Here is a 27,992-nt window from a genome sequence, read left to right as displayed (position 1 = left end):
CGCACTTTTAATTCCTGCATACTGAGGAGTTTGAAACACTGTAGTTCATTTATCTTTTATTACATTAAACAGAACTTCATATATATAATGCCCGCGAAATATTTATGTTGCAGTAATATTATACACAATTATTATAGATATGCGTGTCGTCGTTAACACAATGGCAGTTATCGTAATGTATTTGGCTGAACTTTTGAACCGGGCAATTTGTTGACATGAAAAAATCCTGCAGCAGTCATAGTGATTAGTTTCTTGCTAGATGAATTCAAGTCATTTGGAAGCTTTCGCAAGTAACGCAGAACTTCAAAAGCGCAAATGCCGGGACATCACGAGACAGCTCGGTCATCCCCAGCAATACATATCCCTAACAAAACTGACATCGCAATAGCTTAAGACGAACTGTCTTCGCCCGACACCAGATCCGTATTAATTACTAATTCGACCAAACTTTTATTTAAGACTTTAATTAAGAGAAAACTTGTCCTAATTGAGTAAGAAGGGACTTTTTCATCATTAAATTTATGTTCAGAAAAAATATTCTTTGTAGCACAATTTTATTTAATATTAGTTTACCATAGCAAAATATCCGGTCATATTCAGTGTAAAATTAAGTAAACTAACTTCTTTTAGTAATCACCGCAGTGGCCGATGCTGCAGGGACGCAATACCGAAGTTCACATCACTAGAATAACCTAATTCAAAATAATACCTGACAGCAAAATCCGGACGAATTGCCAGAATCAATTTATTAGAGCTAGAACAAAGTGATGATGGATGATATCGTTTGTAATTGAAATAAATAATGCATGTAAACATAGCAATAATTGAACGTCACAGGGTCAGAAAAAAATTGATCAATAATTGATTTGCTTCGGCTTGAATCAGAAAGAGACGATTGTTAATAAGGTTGTTTAAGTCAATAGTCGGACCTTAGTGATGCCCTTATTTTCATGAGGGCATCATTATGAAAATAAACAAGCGTGTCTCCTCAGTACTACCTCTCAACCAGCAAAATGTATTGAGCGATGCGTCCTACTTTTACTATAAAAAAATACTGACTTGAGAATCCACTTCTTACAAAATACTGAGTATCTGATGAGTGATTTCTACCATCGCATCCTTTACTTTGAGTCAGTGATGCGCGAGCTTCCCTTGCATTCAGATTACGGCCACACGTTGACATTGAGCTTAACCGTGTGATAACCGACCCTCAGTTCATGAATTTAGTTAACTCATTATAATTTGAGCGCTACTTCGAAACAGAAGTGGACATTAGCATTACTTGTATTCTCCATGAAACCGAGGACACTCCATGTACAAGCCCCTCGAGTAATTATGTAAGCAACGTGAATTTGGCTTCTCAGCAACGTGGACAAATCAAACAAAAGACGAAAGACTTGAGCGCAACGCCGAAAAAATGAAGAGCCATTCCCATGAATCATTATGAATAACTTCGAATGATTTTGGGAATGAAGCCAACTCGAGATTAATTAGCAATTATCTAAATCCGCAAGCATTGTAAAAAATGACACACCCACAAATTCTTGTCAAAAGTTCTTGTCTCTTCGAGCCCTTATTAAGCGGTGAACATATGAGCCGCATCACGACATGCAGCTCGAACGCCACTCAGCTTGATCTCGATGATCTAAAGACAATATTAATACTGAGCTTAAGAGAGAGAATCAAACAAACGTAAATTTGTGCTCTGAAAATACCAGTCCAAGCATCTAACTAATTCGAGATTTAGGCTCAACAGTGGTCAATCAAAAGAGTAGGACTCTAAAATCTGGCTCAAGCAAAACAGTGGGACATAAACAATGGATTAGATGTGCAACAACCAAAAATATAGTAAAATTCCAAACAATATGTTAGATCCGCACAGTATTTTGTGCATGACGCATATTTTAAATATTAACTGCGTCATAGTATTACGTATCTCATTAATGGTGCAATCGCGACATCTCTGATAGGAACAAGCGTTAGGAAAACTACACAAAGCAGCTTAAATATTTTCTAACGCACTGATGAATAAGCAACGATATTAATTATGTATGAACTCATCAAAATAAATTTAATAGACCGATTAGGCGGCATTTCAGCAAGCACATGTGACAGAAGCTACTTGCAATACTGAAGTAATAACGAAGACGGTAGGTGCAGAGATTGCGTTTTTGAGGAGTAAGTGCAGGAAACATCAAAGCATGCCATGTGCAGAGGGCTCATATGGGTTTATTCGAATCACTAAGGATTAACCGCCAAAAATATGATGAAGCACCGAAGCCACTGAAAAACTGAGATTCACAAACGCAGTTTACGATTTTACCAATTCCACGAAACATGAAAGCAATTTGTGTGTCAGATTCGTTGATACACAGAAAAATTCAAATGATTCATTGCAGTAATTGTGTGGTGCTTAGATGCTGGGCTTGATATTGTCAAGAAAAGAGTTGCAATTTAAGCGAGTTTGCTGCAACGACGAGCAACTTTTGCTTAGATCAATGAGTGGTCAACAGGAGCGGGCTACCGGTAGGTTCTATACGAGATGCATTTCAGCATGCGCTTTAAATGCATCGTATATGGCAAACACTCATGCAACCAGTTTAGTTCTAATGACAGAAATTTATTTTAATATAAAATTGGAAAAGGACTAAAATAGACTGGCAGTCGAAAAAGTGTAAGGAACTTTCCCTCTCGAATTATTAATTCAGGAACATCAAGCAAGTTAGAAAAACGACATTCGTGAAGTGCACCGAAACGAACCAGTGACGTTTTCACCGGCTTCCGTTTATTGTTTTTGTTATCATTGCGTGTAGTGAATTCTTTTCCAATCATTAGGGGTGCTGACTATCATTACAATCATTATGGATGATGACTATAAAAGTAATACAATCATTAGTGGTGGTGTCTATCAATACGATCATTGAGGTTGGTGAATGGTGTCTATCAATAAAATCATTGGGGATGGTTATTACAGACAACTTGACGTGAGGAGGAAGGCAAGACTAGCGCGACTGGATCAGTAGAGGAGGTTGTCGGCATGCTCGAAGCCTGTTTTACCGACGACGCCCATGAAGACGTTCTGTGCTAACCTCCACGGGGACGACACACACATCGCCTTCGGTCCTGGGCACGGCTGGTGGCGGAGGCATTCGGCGAACGCGCGGTCACACTCGCACAGCTGCTGGCCGCAGGACCGTCGGCGCCAGCGCGGCGCAGGAGCTGCTCAACAAAAACTTTTTAAAACTAAGTGAAAAAACATTTTAGTTCAAGTTTTCTTAAAAAGTGGACTGCAATATCTTCAAACTAAAAAAACTTTGTAGTTCAACCTTTCTTAAAGAGTTGACTGCAATATCTTTATGTGTAATTGTGGCAGATCGGAAAAAACGCGCAAGATTCTAACAACTGAATAACATACCGAATGCAGGTATAATTTTAGGACGTAGGTAATTTATGCATAGATGAAACTTCCAAAGGTTCTACTTTCCTAAAGTTATTGATGCCACTGTGCATTATTGTTCAAAAAAAAACGTTAACATTGTCATATATAAGAGAACTCACATTCCTCATGCAGCAGACATGCTGATTGAGTCACAACGATAGATTTATGGCTCAAATTTGTTTGCTTGCCTCACAGTGAAAAGATATTTCCTCTGCTGTTTCTATGTGACATGAAAATGCAATGTCTTTCAAATGACGCTCTTATAGGATAACCGAGAACATTTTGATCGTCCATGGAAGAAAAAAAATCAGCGACTGTTATTCCACTTCGAATCAGGAACCAACGCATGATTGCCTTCTTGTCAATAGTAGAGTGTTTCGAAAAACCGAAGGCATTTCTTCTTCCCTTAAGCTGAACAATTAAGGAGCATTGTGTATTAGTGTTGAACGTAACAATTTCTCACGATTGATTGACCACCGGAATGCCTGTCGCATATTGGACGGCTATGGCAGCTTTACCCGCCGTATGACTCGCCGCATAAAGAACGGCATTAGATATGTAGTGCCAGCCGAGATGTTCGTTAAATTCGCCGCATAAAAGATGTCCTTAGTAGCAGTGCCAGTCGTCAGACTCACCACAAATAGGATGCCCATAATAGCAGTGCCAGTCGTCAGACTCACCACATATAGGCTGTCCGTAATAGCAGTGCCAGTCGTCAGACTCACCACATATAGGCTGTCCGTAATAGCAGTACCAGTGGTCAGACTCACCACATATAGGCTGTCCGTAATAGCAGTACCAGTGGTCAGACTCACCACATATAGGATGCCCATAATAGCAGTGCCAGTCGTCAGACTCACCACATATAGGATGTCCGTAATAGCAGTACCAGTGGTCAGACTCACCACATATAGGATGCCCATAATAGCAGTGCCAGTCGTAAGGAGCCATGTACCACTGTAGTCCCGAGCATTGCCTTGCCGTCTCGTAGCACCAGTCGTGAATTTTGCAGCACCTGCCAAGTCAAGAACAAATGTCATAATATATTAATAGTGTAAAAGAAGCACAGGGCTTGCTTTCATTTCTCGTAATGAACTCTACTGAGAAAAAGTTTAGTTCATGTATGAAGTTTCTGTGTGCACAAAATCATAGGATATTCTTGCGTGTTTATTGTGCTCTCTTTTTTGTAAGAGGAGATTCACTCGTTGGTGAATTTCCCGTAATTTTTAGAACATTTTGTATAGAATATAATTAAGTGTTAATTTTATGTAATCACTTGGTGACATCATAAACAACATTTACTCTCACAATTAGTTAGATCATGTAAACTTTATTTTTGCTGTCATGGTTTTCACATGTTAATAATAGTTCGCATGTTTTGATTCATTAAATTAGCAGGCATAATAATTAAAATGAACTCCATTGAGATAGAGTTGACTTTAAGCAGGAAATTATTCTGAAAACGCCCAAAGTTACAAAAAAGTAAGCTCGCTTAGAAGCGAAAAGGTTAAAATTTAACCGGACTTCAATAACTAAATCAAAGATAAAGGGCATGAGAATATATATGAGAATTAGATCACATTACGCCCCTGACCTGTCAATGCCGTCAACGACCGCGCCGGCGCCCATGAAGCCGCAGTAGCAGCCGTATCCTTTGTAGGAGAGCGGGTCGCAGTTTGTGGAGCAGGTAAGCATGTTGTACAGGTCCTTGACAGACCGTCTACTCCTTGTGCCTCGTACGCTGCCGCTGCCGTCCGTATCCGGCGACGCGGTGCTCAGTGTTAGGTTCTCTGCAGCTTCTGCAACAACCAAGGACATATCACCGTCAGCGTCAGAGAATCTACGGGTGTTATATTTGGATCCATGTACAGTGTTTCCACGCTCAGCTCATTTAGAAGCTGAATAATGCGTCTGGAATTGGAAAATGGTCAGGTTAATTATGTTGCATCTGTGCCAAATGCAACTTTAATTAAATGACTTGGATGACGCAATATGTAATGGGTTATAAATAGTACCTATATGCATTTGAATTAATATTATGAGTTTTAAAATGGTTCATCATTAAAATTTGTTTGGCTGGAATAGTGGCCAAATGTATTTTATAATATTCATGGCAGATTAACATCATAATATAGATTGGAAGAAGCAAGCATAATGAATATTAAAATATCAATTATTTTATATCATAGTTGATAGAAGATCAGCAAAAAAAAAACATAGACATCAAATGTGCAGATTTAAAAAAAAGTTTGAGAGATGTAAAGAACTTCTGATTTAATTCAGGTTCCTCACCCTGCACGACACTAACAAACCTTGCTCCTCTTTTGGGTTTCATTACAATCCGAAGTGAACATGAATGAAATATGCTCGTATTCAACAGGTTTTCAATCCTTTTAAATTTATTATTTACATTATACCTAAATGTTGGGGAATCAACAATCAGTAGAGCAATAGATTTGTCATCGCAAACTTATATAAGGGGTTTTCGTAGCCAGGGTAACTAGAAACGATTCCTGCTTACTATTGATTGACGATAAAAAATGATCGGCAGTCTTATTAATAGTAGATATCGGTTACAATTACGCTGTGCTTTCTCTCTCAACTTCTGCAGCGACAGAAATGCAGCAATAAAAACTGGCAACTATTATTTTTCAGTTCATTCCATGAATGAAGCGAACTTTTAATCACTTTCTCTTGCCTTAATTAGTCGCCTTCAATTTAATTACTTAATTTTCTAGATAAAACTTAATTTATTGAATACTTCATTCTTCGATTCATTCACATGAATCTTTTACTCCCTAATTCACCCCATTATGCAGCATGAACATATTGAATGAACCCATCATCCTAGTGATTTAGTGACCTCAGATCCATCAGAAGTTCAGCAGCAAGACCCCCACCGCCGCTCTGGTCGCCTCCTCGAGTTGCGCTCGCGGTGATGACAAAATTTGGATTTGGAATATTTTTTCTTCAGTAAACAGGCAATCAGCTTCAAAAATAATAATAGTATCATAGTATATACTGCTATATTGTTTTAGGCCGCTCTGTTAAGCTTAAATTTAATACTTCTGTTTTGGTATACAGTGCACTGATACGTGAAAATGTCTGACAGGCAACGTTTGATAAGCACAGTCCAGCTTGGTGCACTGGAGTCCGTTAATCTTTCAACAGAAGTGAGCAGTACATTAAATTTGTTGTAGTTTAGCTGTGATACATTGCACTACTCCGAGACGTAGTGAGCATTATATTTGTTGTAGTTTAACTGTGATACATTGCACTACTTCGACACGTAGTGAGCATTATATTTGTTGTAGTTTAGCTGTGATACATTGCACTACTCCGAGACGTAGTGAGCATTATATTTGTTGTAGTTTAACTGTGATACATTGCACTACTCCGACACGTAGTGAGCATTATATTTGTTGTAGTTTAACTGTGATACATTGCACTACTCCGACACACAGTGAGTACAATAACATAACTAGGAAGAGTGGGGCTGACACCGCGACATCTTGCGTCCCATTCGAGCGTGTCACGAACGCGTTGTAGTGACACCGAACATCGGTGTGATGGAATGTCTTGGACTACGTACGTTATTACTTCCTAGCGTGGAGACTTCTGGATACGCAAGGCTGGAAAGAAGAAAGAACTTCAAGGCTGATATCGCTGTGGATTCTAAAATTCTAATTTCTATGTTCTGACTCGAAATCTACAAGACATTTTTGAAGGCCTTAATTAAAAATAAGTAAATAATATGAATAATTTTTTGTATTTTCACCCAAAGAAGAGGAGGATTATTTTTAGAATTTGGAATTGAAAATTTCGTTGCAAACTAATTTTGTGAGGCTCCCAACGCTTTTTAGCCAACCCGCAATTGCTGATTTGATTACTTTTAAAGTAATTCTTGACTTATGAAAATATTCTGATACAAAAACGTTCAACTCAGTAAGCAATAAAGGAAAAAATGGTGAAAATGGTGATGCAAAATTTAAATTGAGCGTTTGAAAATCTGTAAATTCTGCCAATACAGATTAGTTTTCATCCGGTTGGATTTCCTGATCATTCGTAGTGCAAGCATTGATGGCATTTTGTGCTCAGCAATTGAAAGTCTATTTATATTAAATACCTTTTACGAATTTCATGTGCGTTGTTACATCTGCATAAATTATTGCGTATGCAGGCTGTACAGGCAAGGCCGTATCGTGTATGCAGGCTGTGCAGGCAAGGCCGTATCGTGTATGCAGGCTGTGCAGGCAAGGCGTATCATGTATGCAGGCTGTGCAGGCAAGGCGTATCATGTATGCAGGCTGTTCAGGCAAGGCCGTATCGTGTATGCAGGCTGTACAGGCAAGGCCATATCGTGTATGCAGGCTGTGCAGGCAAGACAGTATCGTGTATGCAGGCTGTACAGGCAAGGCCGTATCGTGTATCGCAGAGCTTGTTTGTTCTGTCAATAGGCAGACTCATTATTGGAATGTACATTCTGTTCTTGAATGTGAGCTTAATTTAAAAATTAAACCAAAGTGAGGTAGAAAAGAAAGAGTTTCTTGTGATACTGAACTCTCACGCTATAGGTAAATTTAATTTTTTTATTCAGTCTTTGATGCATTCTAGTTGCATATTGAATAAATAATTGCTCGTTAAAACGTACTGTTTAAAGGATTATGTGAACGTAATTTAACTTCGGCATTCATATTGTTTACCTGATAAAGTTAACAACTTCGGTATATCCTGATTGTTTTCCGTATAAAGTTTACAACGTCGGTATCGTGATCGTTTACCTGATCATAAATTATTAATTTATTTAATCCATAATATCTTTCAAGATATTATTTTTTAAAGAAAATATTCATAAAATAATTTACCTCAAATAGGTGATTATTTATTAATGCTTCATCAATCTTCGCTTCATTAAATATTCTCTATGAGACATTTAAGACAGGACTAGTTTAATTGATTGAACATCTGCTCTAGAAAAGTAATCGAAAGGAACTTGCCGTAAAATAATGATGAGGATTGTGTAAAATATTAAGGCATATTAAATAAAGCTACGTATTACATGAAAAAAGTTTTTGCGTACGAGTGAGTTCGAAAAAAGTTTCTAATGCTCATGGAATAATTACGAAAACAACCGAGTGTATGAACAGGATGGAAAAAATGCAAAGCAAATTAAACGACATGTAGATTCACCATATCGTCATTGAAAACGTTTCGAATATCAGCTGTATCATCAGTTCAAAAATATATGTAGATTCAAGTAAGGATTTTAGAGTCGTTTCATGGAAATCTGGTCTAATGGACACCTTGCTTATTAATGTACAGTGGAAAACTTGTCCAATAATGCTTATTATAGTTCAAATCCTCTTGGAATCGTAAACCGTTAAGTTCATATATTCCAGCGTCGTTTTCTCTATTCGCAGATAACTCCTTCGTGTGCACTTTCGCTTTTCCTTTCTGATGGTATTCGCATTCAACATATTTTTAACTAATGATGGATTTGGTCTCCGATCCGTTTTTAATGACGATATGGTGAATTTACGTGAAGTTTTCTTAGCTCCTAAATTCTTGATGAACTTGCGATTTAAGCAAACTAATGATATTAGTTTGATGTGATAAGTGCTGCAAGTAAAAAGTTATGGTGTCCAGTCAAGGACAACAGGCGCAGAGTTGCAGAAAGAAAATCTATTTTTTTACCCGTTTTTTTCAAAGAAGGAAAGTGAGAGGCTCTCCCTTGCAGTAGCTTCCTTTCGACGAAACCTTTTCACTGCCTTCCACTTGTTTGCCTCGGCCAGGGCGTCTCAGTGACTGAATTTAAGTTTGCTTTCCTTTGAACTTTACAACGCTCCATCTTATTCAGAATTCTGTGAGAGTTGACAATTGACATTAATGTAAATAAAGATGACCTCATCAATGCGATGATATTGTAGTCTCTTATAATGTGTACTCCTGACCAACCATGCACAGCACCATGCACAACGTAGCACGTGGTCATAAAGCACAAAATATCAAGCAACGAATGTGATGTAGCGTTAGTAATGAATGTGATGTAGCGTTAGTAATGAATGTGATGTAGCGTTAGTAATGCCATGCACAACGTAGCAAGTGGTCATAAAACACAAATTATCAAGCACAGACTGGCAATTTGAGGCGTCGTCGGTGAATTATTTGCAAAACACCCATAATTATTAAAACCAGAGTTTAGGAACTATATTAGAACATATATGAAACAAAACTTGAAGCACATACAATAAACGAATTTTATTCATGTTGTAATGGTTTATTGACCAGAAATTTTGTCCCTTTACAAATTTATTTGACCTTCCTATTTCCATAAAGCCCATTTGTTCAAAACCAATTGAGAAATATAATCATATTTATCTATTACTGCAAGACAGTTTAAGACTATTGCCTAAGAACTGTTTGCTGAGACTCTACGTAAACTGAAGTGCGAGAATCATTCCGCAGCAACAAGTTTTTTTTCCAACGTTTTTTGCCATTTCTTAAGGTCAGTGTTGAGACTGCACGTCATGGTGCAAAGAAAGGATGAGGTAATGTCTATACGGTTGCGGCAATACGCGACCATTATGACGCTATACACACGAAACTATATAACCGTTGCTGCAGGTGTTAAATGCTCTTGACCGCATGTAAAATGAGTTTCGACTCTGTAAAATAATTATATTAAATTTCTGAGAGCAGTGGGATGTTGCTGTGAGGTTGCATTCCTTCCTTAGGCGATGAATCAAATGATTGCAATTTTCCAACATTCAGAAGCAATCATTAACAGATTAACATAAATTCCATCTACTCTAGATTAAATTAATAACATAATGAAAACTGAAAAGATTATCAAACATTATCATTCAATTTAGCGTCAGCACGCAATAAATTTTTATACAATGGCACTGAAATAAATAGCGCAGACGGCAATGACCGTTCTTTGAGGTGGTCATGACCCCTCAGCATCTTACATAAAACTTTTTGCTCAGTTCGGTCATACTAAAGCGCAAAAACTCGTCCAGATCAGCTGTACGGGAGGAGCTGGTTTGCGAGGTTTGCTTTAAATAAACCCCAATTATCCTCAACTCAGTGGCATGTGAGACATCCGAAGGATATAAATCTCGCTGAGGACTGGAAATATTGCTCGATTATACATGAATCATCTTTTATTGGACCTAAATTACTGGTTGAACTGCATTCGTCATGCCGTAGCTCTACTGCAAAGCCTATTATTTGGTAAATTTTTCGCAAATATCCCGCTCAAACAGCGTTGTAAGCCATATACAGATACTCTTATATCTATGTCAACAAAATCAGTTGGAATGATTTCTTTCCCAGCTCAGTTCTTGGTCAGTTTTGGTTACAAAAAAATGCTCTCTATAGTCAGTCATAAAGAACTGACCTTGACACGAGCACGTTTTTTCAGTAAAGACTCGCACAGAGAACCAATTCAATGTTGTGTAACCGACCGAAAAATTACTGTTTAAGGTTATATTGTCAAGAACTTTCACATTATGATCTTTGTGAAATGGCTATCAACCCTGGTGGATTTAATAAAAATGCCACAAAGAGTTATTGTTCTTAATGAAGCAAATTATCGAAGCCAATAAATTAAAAGCGTCTAAATTTAGGATTAGGATTTTATGCAGTACAAAGAACGGCAGTCGACACCAACCGATGCAATCTTTTTCGACTTGGCCATGTGTAATGGAGATCAGGAATATTAATTTGTTAACTCACATCGCAATACATTGAGGAAATTAGAACTGTAATGTAGATCAGAATGATTTGCACCGTGAGGTGGTGTCCAAGAGAAAAAATTCTGTTTTTAATTATTGGCGTGTAAATTGATATTCTGAATGCCGGCAGATATATGTTATAACAGAATGTTTTCAGGTTAAATTATATTTTCCCATAGATGTTGATTATTAAAAATGACATCGTAAATAAATTTTCGCCACCTCTATTCTTTCATTAATAAAGCCACAGTCGTAATTAGGAACGTTCGTCGTCCATTCCTTGAAAATTGGCCTAGAACCTTTGAACCAAAAAAAGTTAAGCACTGAGATCCGTTAAAATGATGAAACGTACAATTTGAAAACAAGAGTAAGTTTAAAATTAAATCAGAACGTGCGACCACACCATAATTCCAGCGAGATTACGCCATGGACAAATCCTGCAGATCTCCATCGTGTATCCTGCGAGCTCACGGCCCTCCGAAATTCCGACAATCAAAGGATTTGTGTGTGTAGGAATATGTAGGGTCAAATCAGAATATTTTGTTCGATCTTCTTAAAAGCAGCATAAAGACTAAGAGCAAACCGTATTGTTCGATCTGACGCGATTAGAGCGGTTTGACGATCCCGTAGCAGATAGCGAACATGGTGCCAACTTACCTGAAGGGGTTACGAAGGGATGTGCCCGCGTAGTTCAGCATCTGCAGAGGTATGTTCTAGTGGCGTGTACTTAATTTTACTGCGTTTCCAAGTGTTGAATATTCTGTGTGTAAATCCCAAGAATTCATTTCTAATTTTAGATAAGGTGCAATTATTTAAGTTATTAAACTTATGCTAGACTTTGTTTCTTGTAGGGAATCGACCTAAGAAGAGGCCAGTCCCAATTATTGCCGCTCCTGAGCTCTTAGCTAGTTCACCATTAAGTTAATAATAAAACTTTCATGTGGGTAAAGCTTTTTAATTAAACCTCGGCACGAAACATTATCACAGTGTGGACATGTATGGCTGCATCCATATGTTTTGTTTCCCTGAATATAATACATTCTTAAAGACGCACGACTTCTCGTGCACGCTGCATCAGCCCCACGAGTTATACACATCGATGTGCAATCCACGCCTTACATTTAATCCTCAAATCTTCAACACACGAGAGTTTTTGCTCTTGAATAGTTTCAGGTCAGGTGTCCCTTACTAATTTTTCCTACTAGTCAGACTTGACTGATATTAAAGTTTGATTTATATCAATTTCCGGTTTCCATTAAATCATAAGTTAGAGGTAAAACTTCAGCTTTTCTTTTTTAATTTCCGAACCGATCTCTAGGTCGCATCAATCCAAAAATTGACGGTCACAGAAGTCTCTTCAAACATTCAATAATAATACTTATAATCTCGAATATACTAGCTGGCCTCTAAATGAAAAAAATTCTAAGCTTTTTTAATTCACAATCATTTAGATACTTTTTTCAACTTTCCAGATACTTCTGCTCTGAGATACTTCCTCAGAGCTCAGCTCAATGTTTTCACGAAAGATCACGAAACAATTACGGTTCAAAAAGATCAGGAAACAATTGCGGTTCAAAAAGATCAGGAAACAATTGCGGTTCAAAAATATCAGGATACAATTACTTTTCAAAAATATCAGTAAACGTTTACGGTTCAAAAAGATCAGGAAACAATTCCGGTTTAAAAGATCAGGAACAAATTACGGTTCAAAAAGATCAGGAAACAATTACGGTTCAAAAAATTCCTTAAACAATTGCGGTTCAAAAAGGTCATTTAACAATTGCGGTGAAAAAGATCATGCAACAATAATTGTGGCTCAAAAACTTGTCATTGAGAGCCGTTTTTCGACATGTCTGTGTGGAATCTCTGGTCATTCAGCAGGCGATGTCACTGCACGAGCTGTGCTGTTAGTCACTGCACGAGCTGTGCTGTTAGTCACTGCACGAGCTGTGCTGTTAGTTACTGCACGAGCTGTGCTGTTAGTCCCTGCACGAGCTGTGCTGTTAGTCACTGCACGAACTGTGCTGTTAGTCCCTGCATGAGCTGTAATATGTCATTGAATCACCGACTCCAAAATACGGCTCATATTACAGCTGCACTATACATATGGAGTCTCGTGAACCGAACTGTCAGCCATTTAGTAGCGCCCACTGACGCAGCTGTCAAGGCTACTGGCGCTTTCAAATGTGCTGACGACCGACTGTCGCAGGGAACGCTGGCTCGCTCGTCACGGTTCAATGAAGCCAAACTCGGTCACAGCGTGAGAAAATTATTCTTTTTGTATAGAATATGTTTTAGTTCGAACTTCGCTGCAATGGGAACAATATACGGTGAAAATCTTTAGGGAACGTTTAACAAATCCCGCGATCGATGTACTCATCCTGTGGATTAAATATTCGAACCCACGATATGTTGCTTACGCTTGATGAGCCGCAGGTAAGGCAAATTTTTAAAACAATTCTAACAATAAAATTGAGCAAAGTTATATATGAATGATTAATTAGTGATGTTATCTGTAACATTTAATTTGAAAATAAGATAGACCTCTGGAATAATACTATCCTCCATTATAAAAATTATAGAAATTCTTAACTCGGTCAGGTTCTGTGAATAGATTTCTGCCAATTGATAAAATTAGAGATTTCTTGAATAATTTAATGATTATACAGCCGCTAAGAGAGATTGTTTGTTGATGAACCCTGGCTACCAGATTTGCAATTTAAGTATAATACTATTCATAAAATCAACGAAAATCAACAGATGCGCCTTATTTGCGACCTTTCGTCTTCAGTACATGTAATCAATAAAGGTTGAATATTCTTTTTGTCACTCAACCTGCTCGCGAACAAAATACCGCAATAGAGAAAAAAATATAAATTAAACAATTTATCGTTTAATATCACGAAATACTTAGAATCGACTGCTGCCGTGCAAAACGGCACTAATTTAATTTTAAAAGAGTACCTGAATTTTTGTATCATTCATTTTAAAGATGAAGTCAGACAAATGACGGCCCCCATTGTCAATGCATTCAGTTAGTCAATTTTTGAAGTTCCGTTCAACTCGCTGAAGCATATTGACGGGTATGTTGACTATTGGTTGGCGTATGTTGTTCTTGAGATGAGGAAGGTTCCATGGACAGTTATTTTAAACAAACGATTTAAGATGAGCCCATAAAAAAATCACACGAAGCCAAATCGGGGGATCGGGCCGGCCAAAGAAGATCACCTCCCAAGAAGGTGAGGCGCATTCCGAGTACGGAGTACTCGTTGAGAAGCGATAGTAGCACGGCTATAACTAAAGTATGCCTCGACAGCAAACGTACGCTGCTCACTTGTAAAATGCATAGTAGCAACAGACTAGGCGGAACATAAAACATTATAACCTTGTCTTTTGCATGAAATAATTTTCGTCAATTTTTCAAAATATCTGGCTGCTTGGCGCGAAATACAAAAAAAGGAACTTTTTCGAATCACCCTGTAGTAATATAAATCATCTACAGGAAGAACATGAACAATAAGGAGGGCGGATTGCGGCTGAAATAAAGAAAGTGAAAGTATGCGTTACAATCATTACATCTTAGCACGTCGACTTCCACTATACGGACACAATAACCATTTGAATAAGGCAAGAAAAATTGCCATTTGAATCCAAAACAAATATTACAACTGTCAGAAATATCTAAATAATAAGTGCACGCTAATGTAACATAGCCATTCTTAGGCAAAAATGCACTTCATCTGAGATATACACGCAAGTTTTGTTAAAAAAAATAATGTAAATACTTCGCACATAATTATCATTACACCATTTCAGTTGAAAATAGTAGAAACTGACTACTTATTTAAAAATTATTTTATTTAAGAAGCAAACATTAAAATCCAGTTGAAATCCCACTACTCATGTGAAAAACGCACTTTCGATTCATAAAAAAATGCTAGTTCAATAATCAACATCAAATTTACGAAACAAGCAATTCACTCCGACTAAAATCACACAATATCGGTAACAACATAAGATCTGAGAAACAAACCCCACTCTTCAGAACATAAGTGCTACATTAGAAACAAACTCTACATTCCTGTTATCAACGTTTCGTGGAAAAGATTTCAAGGACTGGCTCACAGCTTCAAAAAGCATTGCACCACTTCAGCTAGTTACGTTACTTACGTATCACGTTCATCGCTAGTGTTTAAAAAAAGTCTTAACAGAACAAACAAAATCACCAGTTATGAATATCGCATAACTCCACCTGAGCATAATCAGATTCAGAAATATTTCAGACTTGAACACAAAGATTCGGTAACAGATTCAACACATAAGACACATACGCACCGGTCTAGCTAGCAATGTTCCCGTAACAAGTTCTTGACACGCGTCATAATTAGATAATAACTCGTGTCTCACACGACCGTCAGCCGTCGACACTCATTGCTTCTCTTGGAATCTAAAGGTCAGCAACAGTGGCTCATAATTACGATAACAATGTTCAATAAAACCCTTGGAAAAGTTATGATGAACTGTTAAGCGCTGCCTTTGACTCGTATATTGTGTTGTCATCGAGTTTTAGATAACAAATGCACTTCCTAGCAACACTATATGTGACATATGAACGCGCATCACCAATTATATTTGACAGTAAAAATTATCGTAAGAAACGCCAAAGTAATATTTGAGTTTGAAAATTGTATTGGTTAATTATGATATTATCATTGTCTTTAATCTATTAAAGTTGAGAGGAAAACGTCTGTTCCGACAATTGTTACTCGGGTAGAATTACATGAAATTTTGCAATAAGCTCGATAAGTTGTGTTAAAACTACTCGGATCTCATTTTTACTATGCCTCACTAAATTAGGTCTCAAAAGTACTCTTTTTCGATTGATGTTATTTCTGCGTGTGATTTTGTAGCACCGGGGCAACTAGCAGGTGAATAAGTTATGCACAGAAATATACATATATACGTAGAAGGATGGAAATTGAAAATTTTCATCTCTCAAAAATTTGCAATTTTCGAAAATTTTGGATGTTTCTTTCCTGAATTTTGTCATCACGGATTTCCTAATCTCGAACCTCATTATAATCCAGCGAAATATTCTGAAATTTCAGTGAGTTTATTAAAGAAAATCCCGTTTTATTCCATATTTAGCGCAGAATTCAAGTTCCGTTTTGCAATTTTGAGAAATCTTGAACATTTTATTCATAAATTTAATCAAGGTTACAAAATTAAAAAAAAACATTTTAATTTTTAATATTACCTTTGCACTCATTTTTCAATGTCTGGTGATTTTACCTCCAATAAAAAAGTTATTCGATCAGTACAGGGTTGGTATTAGTGTAGAGCTACTGTGAGGCCACTATATATTTTTCCAGCACCATTCGTCAAACAATAACACACTTCCGTCAATCTATTACACATCTCTCAACGTTTGTGTTTGCTTCCAAGCGCTGGAAATACATAGGAGCTGTTTGGGACAGCGTATACACGATATATACTGTAACTATCGTATCAGGATATCACCTTTAGGAACGAACGGACTGGTATTATGGTGGAGTAGCAATGTATTGTGAAATGAAGGAGAGGGTGAGATTAAAATTTTATAAATAAATTTTAATTTTGTAAATATAAATTTTATTCAAACTATACTATTAAATTTTCAGTTAAATTAGTAAAAGGGGTTTGAATGAGTTTCGTGCTAAATGTGGGTTTCAACGGGCATTTCTTCACTTTACGAACTTAAGTTAAAAAATTATCAGCTGAATTCGATCGAAATATCGGGGTTCGGGATGACGAGATTCAATGTCTGGATCAGGAATACCGGGATTCTCAAATTACCGAAATAATGTCTTCCGGAAAACGTCTGGCTACCCTGACATTATGTAGCAGATATTGTACTCGCGCAGTTCAAATGGAAGTTCTTCAATTTCGAAATTTCGATAAAAAATAATATAATATCACAATATAAAAATAAATAATATCACAATTTTGAAAATTGTTATATTATTCTAAATGCTAACAATACATGCGTTGAAAAATCTAGTGATTAGTTTCACTCCTGCTATTCATAATCTGAAAGGGTAAATTTATCTTTGTAATTTAAGGGTAAGTTCACAACGTGGGGGAGTGAAGCATTCCCGTGATGGCGCTGGGAGTTTCATAATCATCGAACAGAAAATAGGCTTGGTTAACTGATCACTAATCGTACAGGTCAAGAACAATCCTCCTGACCTTGCTTGCATCAGCGGTTAACTGCGTAGAATAATGATTCCGAAAATATGACTTCACGGCTCATCAATTTTCAAGAGATAATGCGCAGGGACTTGACAAAGTTGCAAATGACACTCAAGAACTCAGTTTTTGTTGCATTGATGTAGGTTATTTTAAGCTTTCCATAAAGCTTACGGTATATGCGTAAATTTTTAAACTCATGATAAATTATGTCCTCTGGCCATGCAGGCTAGTCATCACATAAATATATTTTTCGCACCGATTTGATCATATGAGCCAACGTATACATGTCGATGGTACATTAACGAAACATGAGTATTTGTATAATTTTTTACCTCTAAAAAATGCCAATCACCGAAGGTTATTATTTCTCGTAACCTATACGTATTTCAAACATTATGTAATGTCTACTAATGCACAGAAACGAGGTAACAACGAAGGTCGTCACCGGGCACCTCAGTGCTTGGCATCAGGTAGAGGTGCCAGTGTCCTAGATTGGGTGCTTGAAGCGGTGACCCTGCACGTCACGGTGGCTGGTAGCGTCATGTGTGAGGGAGGTGGTCAGATCTGCTGTGATGACGATGACGATCAGTGGTCTTCAGTGGCCAAGAAGAGGCTGTAATTTGTTGGTCAGACCTCGCGATCACGACGCAAGGCTCTGTGCATGACGTACACTCTCTCAGCACTGCGGTCAGAGATTATCAAGTCTGGTGGTCGATTTTTGATGGTAAATGTAAAAATATTTTGCTTGTAATAATGTATTTAAACGAATATAAGTTATTGCTTGAAGGTTTTGAGGCAAGTCTCCATATTTCAACAGGTTTCCGCGACTGCTTTACTTCCTGTCTATTGATTTGATGAGCACATTTAATGAGAAAGAAGACTGGGAAAGAAGGAACGTGCCAAAGTGAAGGAAGAATACGAAGTAAGTCTCTGATCCGCACAATGGCTCGAGTGGTAGATTGTATGCACGGCGGACCTTGAAATTGAACCAAGGTTTTCCTTATTACGAAAACTGTGTAGCTAGACTCTGTTAATTGTCAACTTCCTAGGCCGATAAAATGCTGGTAATACATTGGCTCATTTTTTATTATGATCGATAAGAAAATAAATTTGGGAATAAATTACATCTATCTTACATTCCAAATAGCAACTAGTTTCCAATAATTCCACTTAATTTGATAGGAAACAACCTCATATCTAATCTACGCAAAATCATATCTAATCTCTAAACAACCTCATATCTGTCCAAACTGGCACCAGATGAGCAGACCCTAAGACGGAATATTCTTCATTTACACACGAAGGTTAAAGTGACTGCGCCTATAGTGACCGATGAGGAGGCCACAAACGCTCGGTGACGGTCGACATATTAGGATCTGGACGCTGAACCTTGACCGTACGATGTAACCGGTCCTAGAAAGGTCATAGTTGTTTCATACGATTAAGTTAGTTCTATTCATGAGACTAGTTTCAACAAATAACTTAGTCGAACAGTAAACTATACACGATTTAGAGGTCAGAGTGAAATTAAGCTCAACGATTATGTACAGAAAAGCCTTACAAATTGTTGTTTTTGAACAGGCGCGATTTGTATAAAATTTTGCTTATTTGTTTGCATAGGTGATCTTGAGCTTAACAACACCAACAGCATGCAATATGTAAAAACTGCTAACAATTTCATTAAGTATTTTTTAAGTGCAAACTTTTAATGTTTGACCATAAATGTGCATATCGTGTAAATCTAACGTTGTATTCATGTATTCACTCTGGAATGGCATTGTAGCTTGGTATACTAATTTGGATGCGGATAACTATTCCGAAATTTATGATCGAAACAGAAGGAAAGAGGATTTGTGCTTGATACGCGTTGAGGTCACTAGTTTTATTTCCAACTGCAATGTGTTGTTACGCTGAAAGATTGATTTATTGCTAGGATAAATTAATATGCAAGTGAAAGACAGTGGTCATGGAATTAATGAAGCGATATTATAAAACGGAAAGCAACATGTTTTGCTCGATTTAACTGAGATAAAGTTGACGCACTGCAAGAACCCAACAACTTTCAGGTGGTTGGAAAGGAAGAGTAAACGACGAATCATGACAGATATCCCAAATTATGGGTTCGCAAGGCTTGCCAAATAGTTTGAGTTTCATACATCCAGAACTGTATGAGACGACTAAAATATTCGCGTGCACAACATACGTTCACAATCACGTAATAATTACTCATTATATTTAACTGTGCATGAACAAACTGTTTAATTAATTACTTTCTTAGCTACAGACCCCATTAGTTTCACTTCATTCAGCACTAACTGGTCAAGTAATGTCGGCTGAATCCAACGCCAAACTTGCTCCATTTCTCGGATGTGATATTTTGCGGATTGCGTAAGGCGCGCGGCGCAGCAGCGAGAGCGCTTGTGTAATGCACGCGCAGCCGACCTTGCGAGTCAGGCTCCTCGGCCCTGGCCTCTCACAGCCGCGACCTGCAGGCCACGTCTGCCATATATCCTGCAATCCTTCAGCCATATATCCTGCAATCCTTCAGCCATATATCCTACGATCCTTCAGCCATATATCCTGCAATCCTTCAGCCATATATCCTGCAATCCTTCAGCCATATATCCTGCAATCCTTCAGCCATATATCCTGCAATCCTTCAGCCATATATCCGACGATCATTCAGCCATATATCCTGCAATCCTTCAGCCATAAATCCTGCAATCCTTCAGCCATATATCCTGCAATCCTTCAGCCATATATCCTGCAATCCTTCAGCCATATATCCTACGATCCTTCAGCCATATATCCTGCAATCCTTCAGCCATATATCCTGCAATTCTTTAGCCATATATCCTGCAGCTACGCCGGCCACGTCTGCTAATTTGTTCCTCTATCAATGCTAACTGCGCCGGCGCTGTGGACACGCAGCTTTGAACAAGATGTTGGTTGTTGACAATACATAGCAGGGAGTCAGACATGTGAGGTGTTTCACTGGAAAAGTTAATGCTTTGCGCAATAATCATGTTCAAGAGACCTATGTCTTGTGAAAACATTCGTAATTAAGTGTGCGAAACGGAAATATAATTACCGTGAGAACTCATGTGTGAAATTGTTATGATAGCAGGGGGATCAAAAGTAATAGTAATTAGAGATGCGTTCATAACTGATGAACTCTAGTAAAGTATGTGTTAAGGGTATGATTTGAAACTTTAGAGATCCATCCATAAAAATTTTCGATTGAATAAGGCTGGCAAAAATTGAGTTCGCATATGACATTTGCACTGAATTGAGGAGTAAAAATACCCGAGGCAATGTGTAATTGCGTTCAATAAACTTGTTGAGCGGCCTTTGTAGGGAGATTTGCACAGCGGCTGTGCAGCATTACCATCAGCTTGGACGCATACAACAACATTGCCAGGTTTGAATGTGATTAACAATTTGGAATGTAAAGCTGATTTAAATAATGATTAACTTTCTTTAAGTTCTCCATTCAAAATAGCTTGGGGCAAACACCAGTTTATAATAATTTCTGTGTAAAATATAAAGTGATAGTTAACATTTCACACAATGCCTGGGATTCAGTGAGTCGATTCCTTAGTGTTTTTAGCGCATTTTCTCATTTATGGAAAAAATGCACTACTGTACTCGCCATGTCCGTCCGTCCGTCTGTCCGTGACCTCAAGTTTTCGTCGACGAGAAAATGCGCCCTCTGTCACTCACTGCAGTGAGTACTGAGTTATATTTTTAGTGCTAATATGATGCTGGACACACAAACAGAGTTCCGGCAGCAATAATTAGCTCCTTTAAGATTTTAAGTATTTAAAATAATAATTCATTCTCTTTTATCATCATTTAATGTTCCTGACAATTGATATATTAAGTTAGAGTAGTTTATGCTCACAAACATAAAAAAATTCGACAAAAGAATTGCATTGAAAGACTTGATGCCTACTACATCATCTGTAAAGCGTGCAGTCGTGCAGAGCGGCGCAGCAAGTTTTGCAATGTTGCAATCGTACGCCTTGAGGCGTTGCGTGACATAAAACGTAAAACCATTGCACAGCAATTCAAACTCAAAGGATGTTTGCTCTCTACCATGATCGCCATTCCTCAGATATATTCTGGTGTAGATATTATGACGTGAATTGTTAGAGACACGCAATACAAAGCACGCAAAACCTTCTGTTTTGTTCGAGTTTGTGGTCATTCATAAATTTTAGTTTGAGTACATGCGAACATAGTAGAGTGATTGAAAATTTTCTTCACGAACGATTGAAATGAAAAACAATTAAGAAAAATAATTTATTATCCCAAGATAAAAGTAAGGATATGAATGAATTTAAAGACCATAGGAAAAGTGAGAGATTTGCAATTATCTAAAACGCGATTTTTAAATATTTGTGTAATCGACAAACGATTCGGGCGGAATATACTGAGATTTAAAAAATAATGTTCAGCTAAAATTTAATCGTAGTTACTCGAGAAACATTTCTTGTGCGTATGAATGATATTTTGCAGGTCAAGTGATATTTCTTAGACTTGGCAGAGTGACGTTCTGAGGTGATACAGACATTGCGTCACAGAGATGCTGGAGGCCGCATATACAAGTTATAATGCGAGTCCACAGCATCTCAGACAGCCGGAGGCCCTTATGGCGATGTGGACTTCAATTGAGGCAAGGAGTAACAAATCTAAATGCATTGTGGTGAGCAATGCGACAAACTCATGAGGCAGAGAAGATTATGAGTGAACGACGACCTTTCGAATGAATGCTTGGGCAAAATCAAGAAACAGCTTAAGAAACAGGCATCGAATTTTTAAGCCAAAGTGTTGGAGTGGAAAGGCGCTACACAAAACTACAATGCATGATTACGACTCACATTACTATTCGATAACTACACAAATAACAAGAACGATACTACAAGAGTACTACACAATGATACATAACAATAGTACTAGTAATACTCACGGGAAGTGTTATTCTGGGGCGGGGCTGCGCGCACGGCGGGCAGCGCCACGTGCATGAGGACGCTCAGCCCCAGCAAGAGGCGGACGACGCTGCTGGAGGGAAGGGAAGAGCCGCTCGCCATGCCTCTGGAGTGTCTGAGGGAGCCTTGCATGCCCTCGGTGGACGAGCTTGCACTCAAAATACTCCATATGCATGTTTCTGTATTCATTTTCCGATTTATTCCAATGTTTTTATACCGCTGAATAGTATCCGCTGTTTGGAGAATTAAATTGGGTCTCTTGACAGTTCCTGTGCATAATACAACCTGTGTTTGCAGGAGAACCATACGTGATTGTTGTTAGTGACGACTTCTTAATTGTTAATATTGTTACCTTGTAGACAGCTGATCGCTCTACGAGTTAGCAGCAGAGGAATTATATAAGGTTTTGATCCAATCGAGAGAACGGCTGCGAGGGCAATACCTTGTACAAATCCACAATTGCGAAGCATTTGTGTTGAATATTGCTGATAGTTTTTCAAGGATAAAAATATGATGTACTTGTTTCAAATTCACTGCGATGTTGGGATGATGAAGAGTTAAAGAGTTGGGATATGTTTATATAATTATAAACATTTTTTGGTAGTAGGGCGTCTTTGCTTGACAAATCTCGAATTGGGCGAGGAAGAAACGTAGAATAAATTTCTGTGTCAGCCGAAGACTTCTCTAGAAGAACGGAGAGTCGCTTTTGTATGCAATTTCATATTGTTCATTTTCCCAGGCTCGAGAAACAGCAAACTGAACGGTTGGAAAGAATTGCTTGCATTTGTTGTCATTCAAAGATTGAAAGAAGGCTCACCGAAGCGTAATCTCACTTTCAAATTCCTAACGCATAGAAGATGCACCAATTCACGACAATGAGCTACAGTAGCTCGTGACTGTTAAATACTTCCGACGAGAAGAACTTTCAAGAGCGTCATATTAACATCACGAATGATGTTCTAAAAAAATTACTGCAATTAAATTCATTAAAAATAACTATTCATTTTAATAGAGGCAAAATTTCGTCTCCGAAAACAAAGGCATTTCATAGATGCGATACGAGCGTAAATGTTCACTTCGTTGATTAGCCTTTATCACGTCGAGTCGATCAAGGTGCGGAAGAAGTAGTTGAAAAGGTGGCATCTCTCGCTTCCATTGGTCATAAGAGCTGATATTAAATGCACTGCACTATTTGGGTTCGTTATTCGTAAGGGTGAAAAAATCGACGAGCACACGCAACACACAACCTCCTCACGCAAGCGTGTGCAGCAAGACTCTGAGGGTCGCAGTTCCCTCGCTCCTCCCCTCGGTAGCAGTCAAGCCTCGCTGCCGCAGCTACTAAGTTGCTGGTCAAGTAACCGCCAACCAACCTTGACTGACCTTGACACTCAAAGCTCCTAGATCTCCAGGTCAGCTAGTGGCCAAATAAAGGAGTGACCGGTCACCAGGTCTAAGGTACCTTGAAGCATGACTCCAAGAGTGCAGTTTCTCCTGCAATGTTTCCTTTGCCTTTATACAAGAACAGATGCAATCTTATACTCATAGTTTTACCCATCATCGTCTGCTAATATAATGAGGAATTAATTTCGTGCCAAGATAGGTTAATTATAACCAAGGTTATTGTTCCTTTGCAAATTCCTACAAATGGATAATGGGCCATTTGGGATGCAACGATTTCGGATCGACGTGCAGATGCTAAGTATGGATGTTAAAAAAATGCGATAGAGAATTAATATTTAATAAATGAATCTAATTTCAGCTATTGTCTGAATTCTGTAAGGAATCTCCAAAGTAGCAGCAGACATAGATTTATTTAATGCTTGCAATCAAAACGTTTAAATTTTACTATGAATGTTTTCGCAAAAAGCGAGAAAATCACCAAGTGATATGGAAACTTCTTTCACAAGATGTAGTTTATTTTAAATGATTACAAATTAATTAAGCTAGTGCCGTGAATCACGAGATCAGAAATGAACGTCCCACGCAAGTGCCTGCTGTTCGTCTGCCGCTTGACTTTAAAGATGAAATTCGCTGCTCAGCTAATCCATGCAATGCCAAATAACGCACTATTCAAAGAAAGCTGATAAATTTGGCAGTGTAGGTTGTGGGAAAAAGTTACAAGTATAGGTCGACTTTTAATATTACATTTCTGGCGCCTCAGACCACCATGATCTTGGTTGAACTACCAGCATACTGCCAACAAAAAGATTATGTTTGAAAATATCTGTTTGATATGTCAGTTGTATTACCATTTGGTTGTAATAAAGGTTTATTAGCTTTAATAAACTTTTTAGGATTTTAGCAGGTCATTTTCAAAGAGAACTTGAACTATGACGCCGAAGCACGAAAGAAATATTCCACATCGGAACAACGAGATCGAGAGTAGCGGGGGGATGGAGGGTGGAGCTGCTAGCTGCAGGTGCAGTCGACAAGAGTGAAAGTATGACAATGTCGTGTACATCCAGCCGTTACAACTCTACTTACATAATCAGTGTGTGATGCGTGTACGTACACTACAAAAACGTACGTACAAAAACATATACTGCTCCGCACTCGAGCTTGTTTTTGAGAGATGCACTGGCTTATACCACAGGAAGTACACTTAGTGTTGATCTTCTTTTTTCTTATTCGAGTAAAATTGCACAAACGCGTAGAAAATTTTCACACAAAACTAATGCATGTCTTCCCAAAAATTAATTTCCCGCATTATATAGCTGTCAAGCGCTCATCAGTATAAAGGAAGTTATTATTGCAGTCTAAAATTATTGTTTAGATATGCTTATAAAATTGTCTGTTCCTTTGCGCAGCTCAATCACTGACAAAATTAAATCAATTGAATGATACACTCACTTTCCAAAGTTCGTCCGAACGAGTGGACCGACAAACAGAGAATGAGGATCTGCTACTTTATGGCCATCACGTTTCTTTGGAGCATCTTGGCTAGGCCTATGAATCCTAAAAATTTGATACGGACACAAAGTTTAGGCCTTTTGGTCACGACGCTTTTCCTTCTCATTTTTTAGCGCATTTTCTCATTTATGGAAAATAGGCCCTATTGTGCTTGCTATTCCGTCCGTCCGTCTGTCCGTCTGTCTGTCTGTCTGTCCGTCCGTCCGTGACTTAACATTTTCGTCGCCGAGAAAATGCGCTCTCTGTCGCTCACAGAAGTGAGTACTGAGTTATATTTTTTAATCTGTTGACTCATTTTTGTTAATAAATCGAGAGCAGAGGCAAATGATTACAACATATTTAAAACGACGGTCATGTTGCACGACTTCTGTAGATAGTATGTTTCTTCAATTACAATCCAATCTCATTTTCGTACACATTCCAACGCGAAGGCAAGAAATCGCCTAGTAAATATAAGCTGTTAGCGTGGCATAAGTTTATACATTACAGTTTTCAGCCAAAATCGGTGGCAATTAAATTCAGTGAACCGACGTTCGGTTCGATGTTGGAACTTGAGTTTACCTGTGCATGCATGGCCTAATTCAGGATTGTTACGACCTATGCAAATTCTTCTTTCTGTTGTGTAAGAGATCTCAAGCAAGCAGAGGATCTTTGTATCCAAATTTATATTGAAATTCAAAGAACTTGCCGTGAATTTTAATATTGTAATCGTTTTGCCTTTATTTGTTTCATGGAACTGCGTTTATTGCAAGGCATTACTTTTTCGAAACGAGATGAACATATACAATCAATCAGGAAACAAGCATGAAGTTCTTCAATTAAAGTTTGCTGTTTATCCACATAAACAATATTATTATCTGTTTTCCCTACATAATGCAATAATTACTAGAAAGAGGCCAAGGAAAAAATATAATTGACGTCGACTAGACCTGTTTGAAATGGGACCTAGCCTTCCTCCCCCAGTAGGGTCGGGTGAAGATGGCGAAGAAAGCCAAACTTTTGCCCTTCCTGAACGGTCCAACCATGGCAAGTTTACATCCTATTACGTGCGCTTATAAAATCTGGCCATTCAAACACGCCTACCTGCGGTCAAATGTTTACGCTGCATCCAATAATTTTTCACTGAAGATTTTTGTAATATTCTGGAGGCTCGACAAGACCAGTCATATTTCGTCCAAACAATACATGGAAGCTGATCGAAACCGCAATTCACACGCTTCGGGACCCCCGGAAGATTTCAGGCCTATTTTCAAATTATTTCTGAAATGTTGAAATAGATTGAACGTTTCTGATATTCCCATCTTTACTACTGCATAAGTCCACGACATTATTGCAGCCATTCCGATGTAACTGTACCATTGTGCTACGTGATATTTCCCGGAAAACCAGAGGCGAAAATTTGACCACAAATTCTTCAATTGTTTATAAAAACTCCACAAAAAAATTCAAGAAAACGCATCTAGTAATCTATAAATTGTATAAATTCAAGTCTCCAAAAGCTACTGGGCGGAAATGTAGTGCATATTGGTATAACGGAGCTAAAAATAACCTATGTTTATTATGCTCATTTTCAAGAGCAAACCAACCAAAGAGTAACCATAAACATGTATGACTTAACATAAAAACTTTTGTGAGCGTGAATTTTTTGAGCCACGACGAAATTCTTGGCCTAAAATGCGGATAGTGATGATCTTCATTGAAGGTTTCGGGGAAGGTGAGAAAATACTTATTTTTTCAGTCACGATTGTTCAACGCGGCTAACCTTTAACTTCAACTTATTTTAAGCATTGGAATATTGCATGCCTTATGACACACTTTTTCTTTCTGCATGTAATTCAAATCAATATCAGTCGATGAGATAATATTGGAAAGGAAAGGAGCCGTTTGGCGTTATTAATGTAACATTGTGAAGTGATAAAATTTATTTTAGAAGCTGTTTATTCGGTTCTTATTCGTAATTTCATATGGTAACTTTAGTTTAAAACTTACGGAAGGTGGAATGCACAAGGTGTGTATTAGTAAATTTTTGTGGTGTGAAATTCGAGCGGAAGAAATTTACGCTTACCCATTACCACGTTTTACTGATTGTCAACTGTGGTTAATCAACTGAAGTCTGTCCAGCCAAGGGGCCTCATGGACACATGGACACGGCTTCAGTGCTCCAATAAGAACGAACCGACAGCGGAACTCTTCCGCTTTATTCGGCGTTCCTCGACTTTCCTAGACTTACACTCTCCGGCACTCGTGCAATGAAGAAGCCAAGCATATCAATACTGTTCATCGAGTGTACATACGTTTAAACAAGTACGTGGATTGTTTATACATATTTGCTAGAAAGTGGCTTTAATTGAAGACAATTGAAAATCGAAAAGATTGAATTGAAGTTGATGTGTCCAGGGAACCCCAAAAATTAATGTGCAAAATACTACGGCCTTATATAGGGCAACATGGGGCAGCGTACCCCGCACTTTTTTTAAGTTAAAAATGTGATGAAGTTTTAATTGATACGAGCTGGTTATTTGTTTTGTTTAAAGGTACAACTAATGAGGAATGTATGATGTGAATTAGACGCCTATAGAGTTATTCAGTTTTTAATGAAACAATATTTTGTAAAAAGTGGGCCCATGGGCTTGAGGCAAGGCGCCCACCCTTGTTCCCTTTACCACAATTGCATATTTTTCG

At 38.0% G+C, this 27,992-nt stretch overlaps 1 protein-coding gene across 2 annotated transcripts; it reads right to left on the bottom strand.

Annotated features, from left to right (window-relative positions):
- Nucleotides 1-50: 50 nt before the first annotated feature.
- Nucleotides 51-23,661, bottom strand: LOC108677642 (otoconin-90). Of its 2 annotated transcripts, XM_018165893.2 has the most exons (5): nucleotides 22,382-23,661; nucleotides 5,034-5,238; nucleotides 4,345-4,454; nucleotides 3,090-3,219; nucleotides 51-1,645 (listed from the first exon to the last, which is right to left on the bottom strand). In XM_018165893.2, exons 1-5 carry the CDS (start codon nucleotides 22,704-22,706, stop codon nucleotides 1,627-1,629), a joined length of 789 nt encoding a protein of 262 aa, XP_018021382.2. In that variant the 5' UTR covers nucleotides 22,707-23,661; the 3' UTR covers nucleotides 51-1,626. The 2 variants fall into 2 exon arrangements, with proteins under 2 accessions (XP_018021382.2, XP_047735476.1); XM_047879520.1 differs by having other exon boundaries at nucleotides 51-3,219.
- Nucleotides 23,662-27,992: the final 4,331 nt, after the last annotated feature.

This window comes from Hyalella azteca, unplaced genomic scaffold (assembly GCF_000764305.2).
Source record: "Hyalella azteca isolate HAZT.00-mixed unplaced genomic scaffold, Hazt_2.0.2 contig3241, whole genome shotgun sequence".
Classification (NCBI taxonomy): domain Eukaryota; kingdom Metazoa; phylum Arthropoda; class Malacostraca; order Amphipoda; family Hyalellidae; genus Hyalella; species Hyalella azteca.
This window is presented reverse-complemented; position numbering and strand designations above follow the sequence as displayed.

Excerpts from the sequence above, each read along its gene's own strand:
- LOC108677642 (XM_047879520.1), bottom strand. The coding sequence starts at position 22,706 with ATGGTTCTCCTGCAAACACAGGTTGTATTATGCACAGGAACTGTCAAG. Across the intron at positions 5,239-22,381 it reads GCCCCAGAATAACACTTCCC|AAGCTGCAGAGAACCTAACA; the intron begins GTGAGTATTACT and ends TGGTTGTTGCAG. Across the intron at positions 4,455-5,033 it reads GTCGTTGACGGCATTGACAG|GTGCTGCAAAATTCACGACT; the intron begins GTCAGGGGCGTA and ends TTGACTTGGCAG.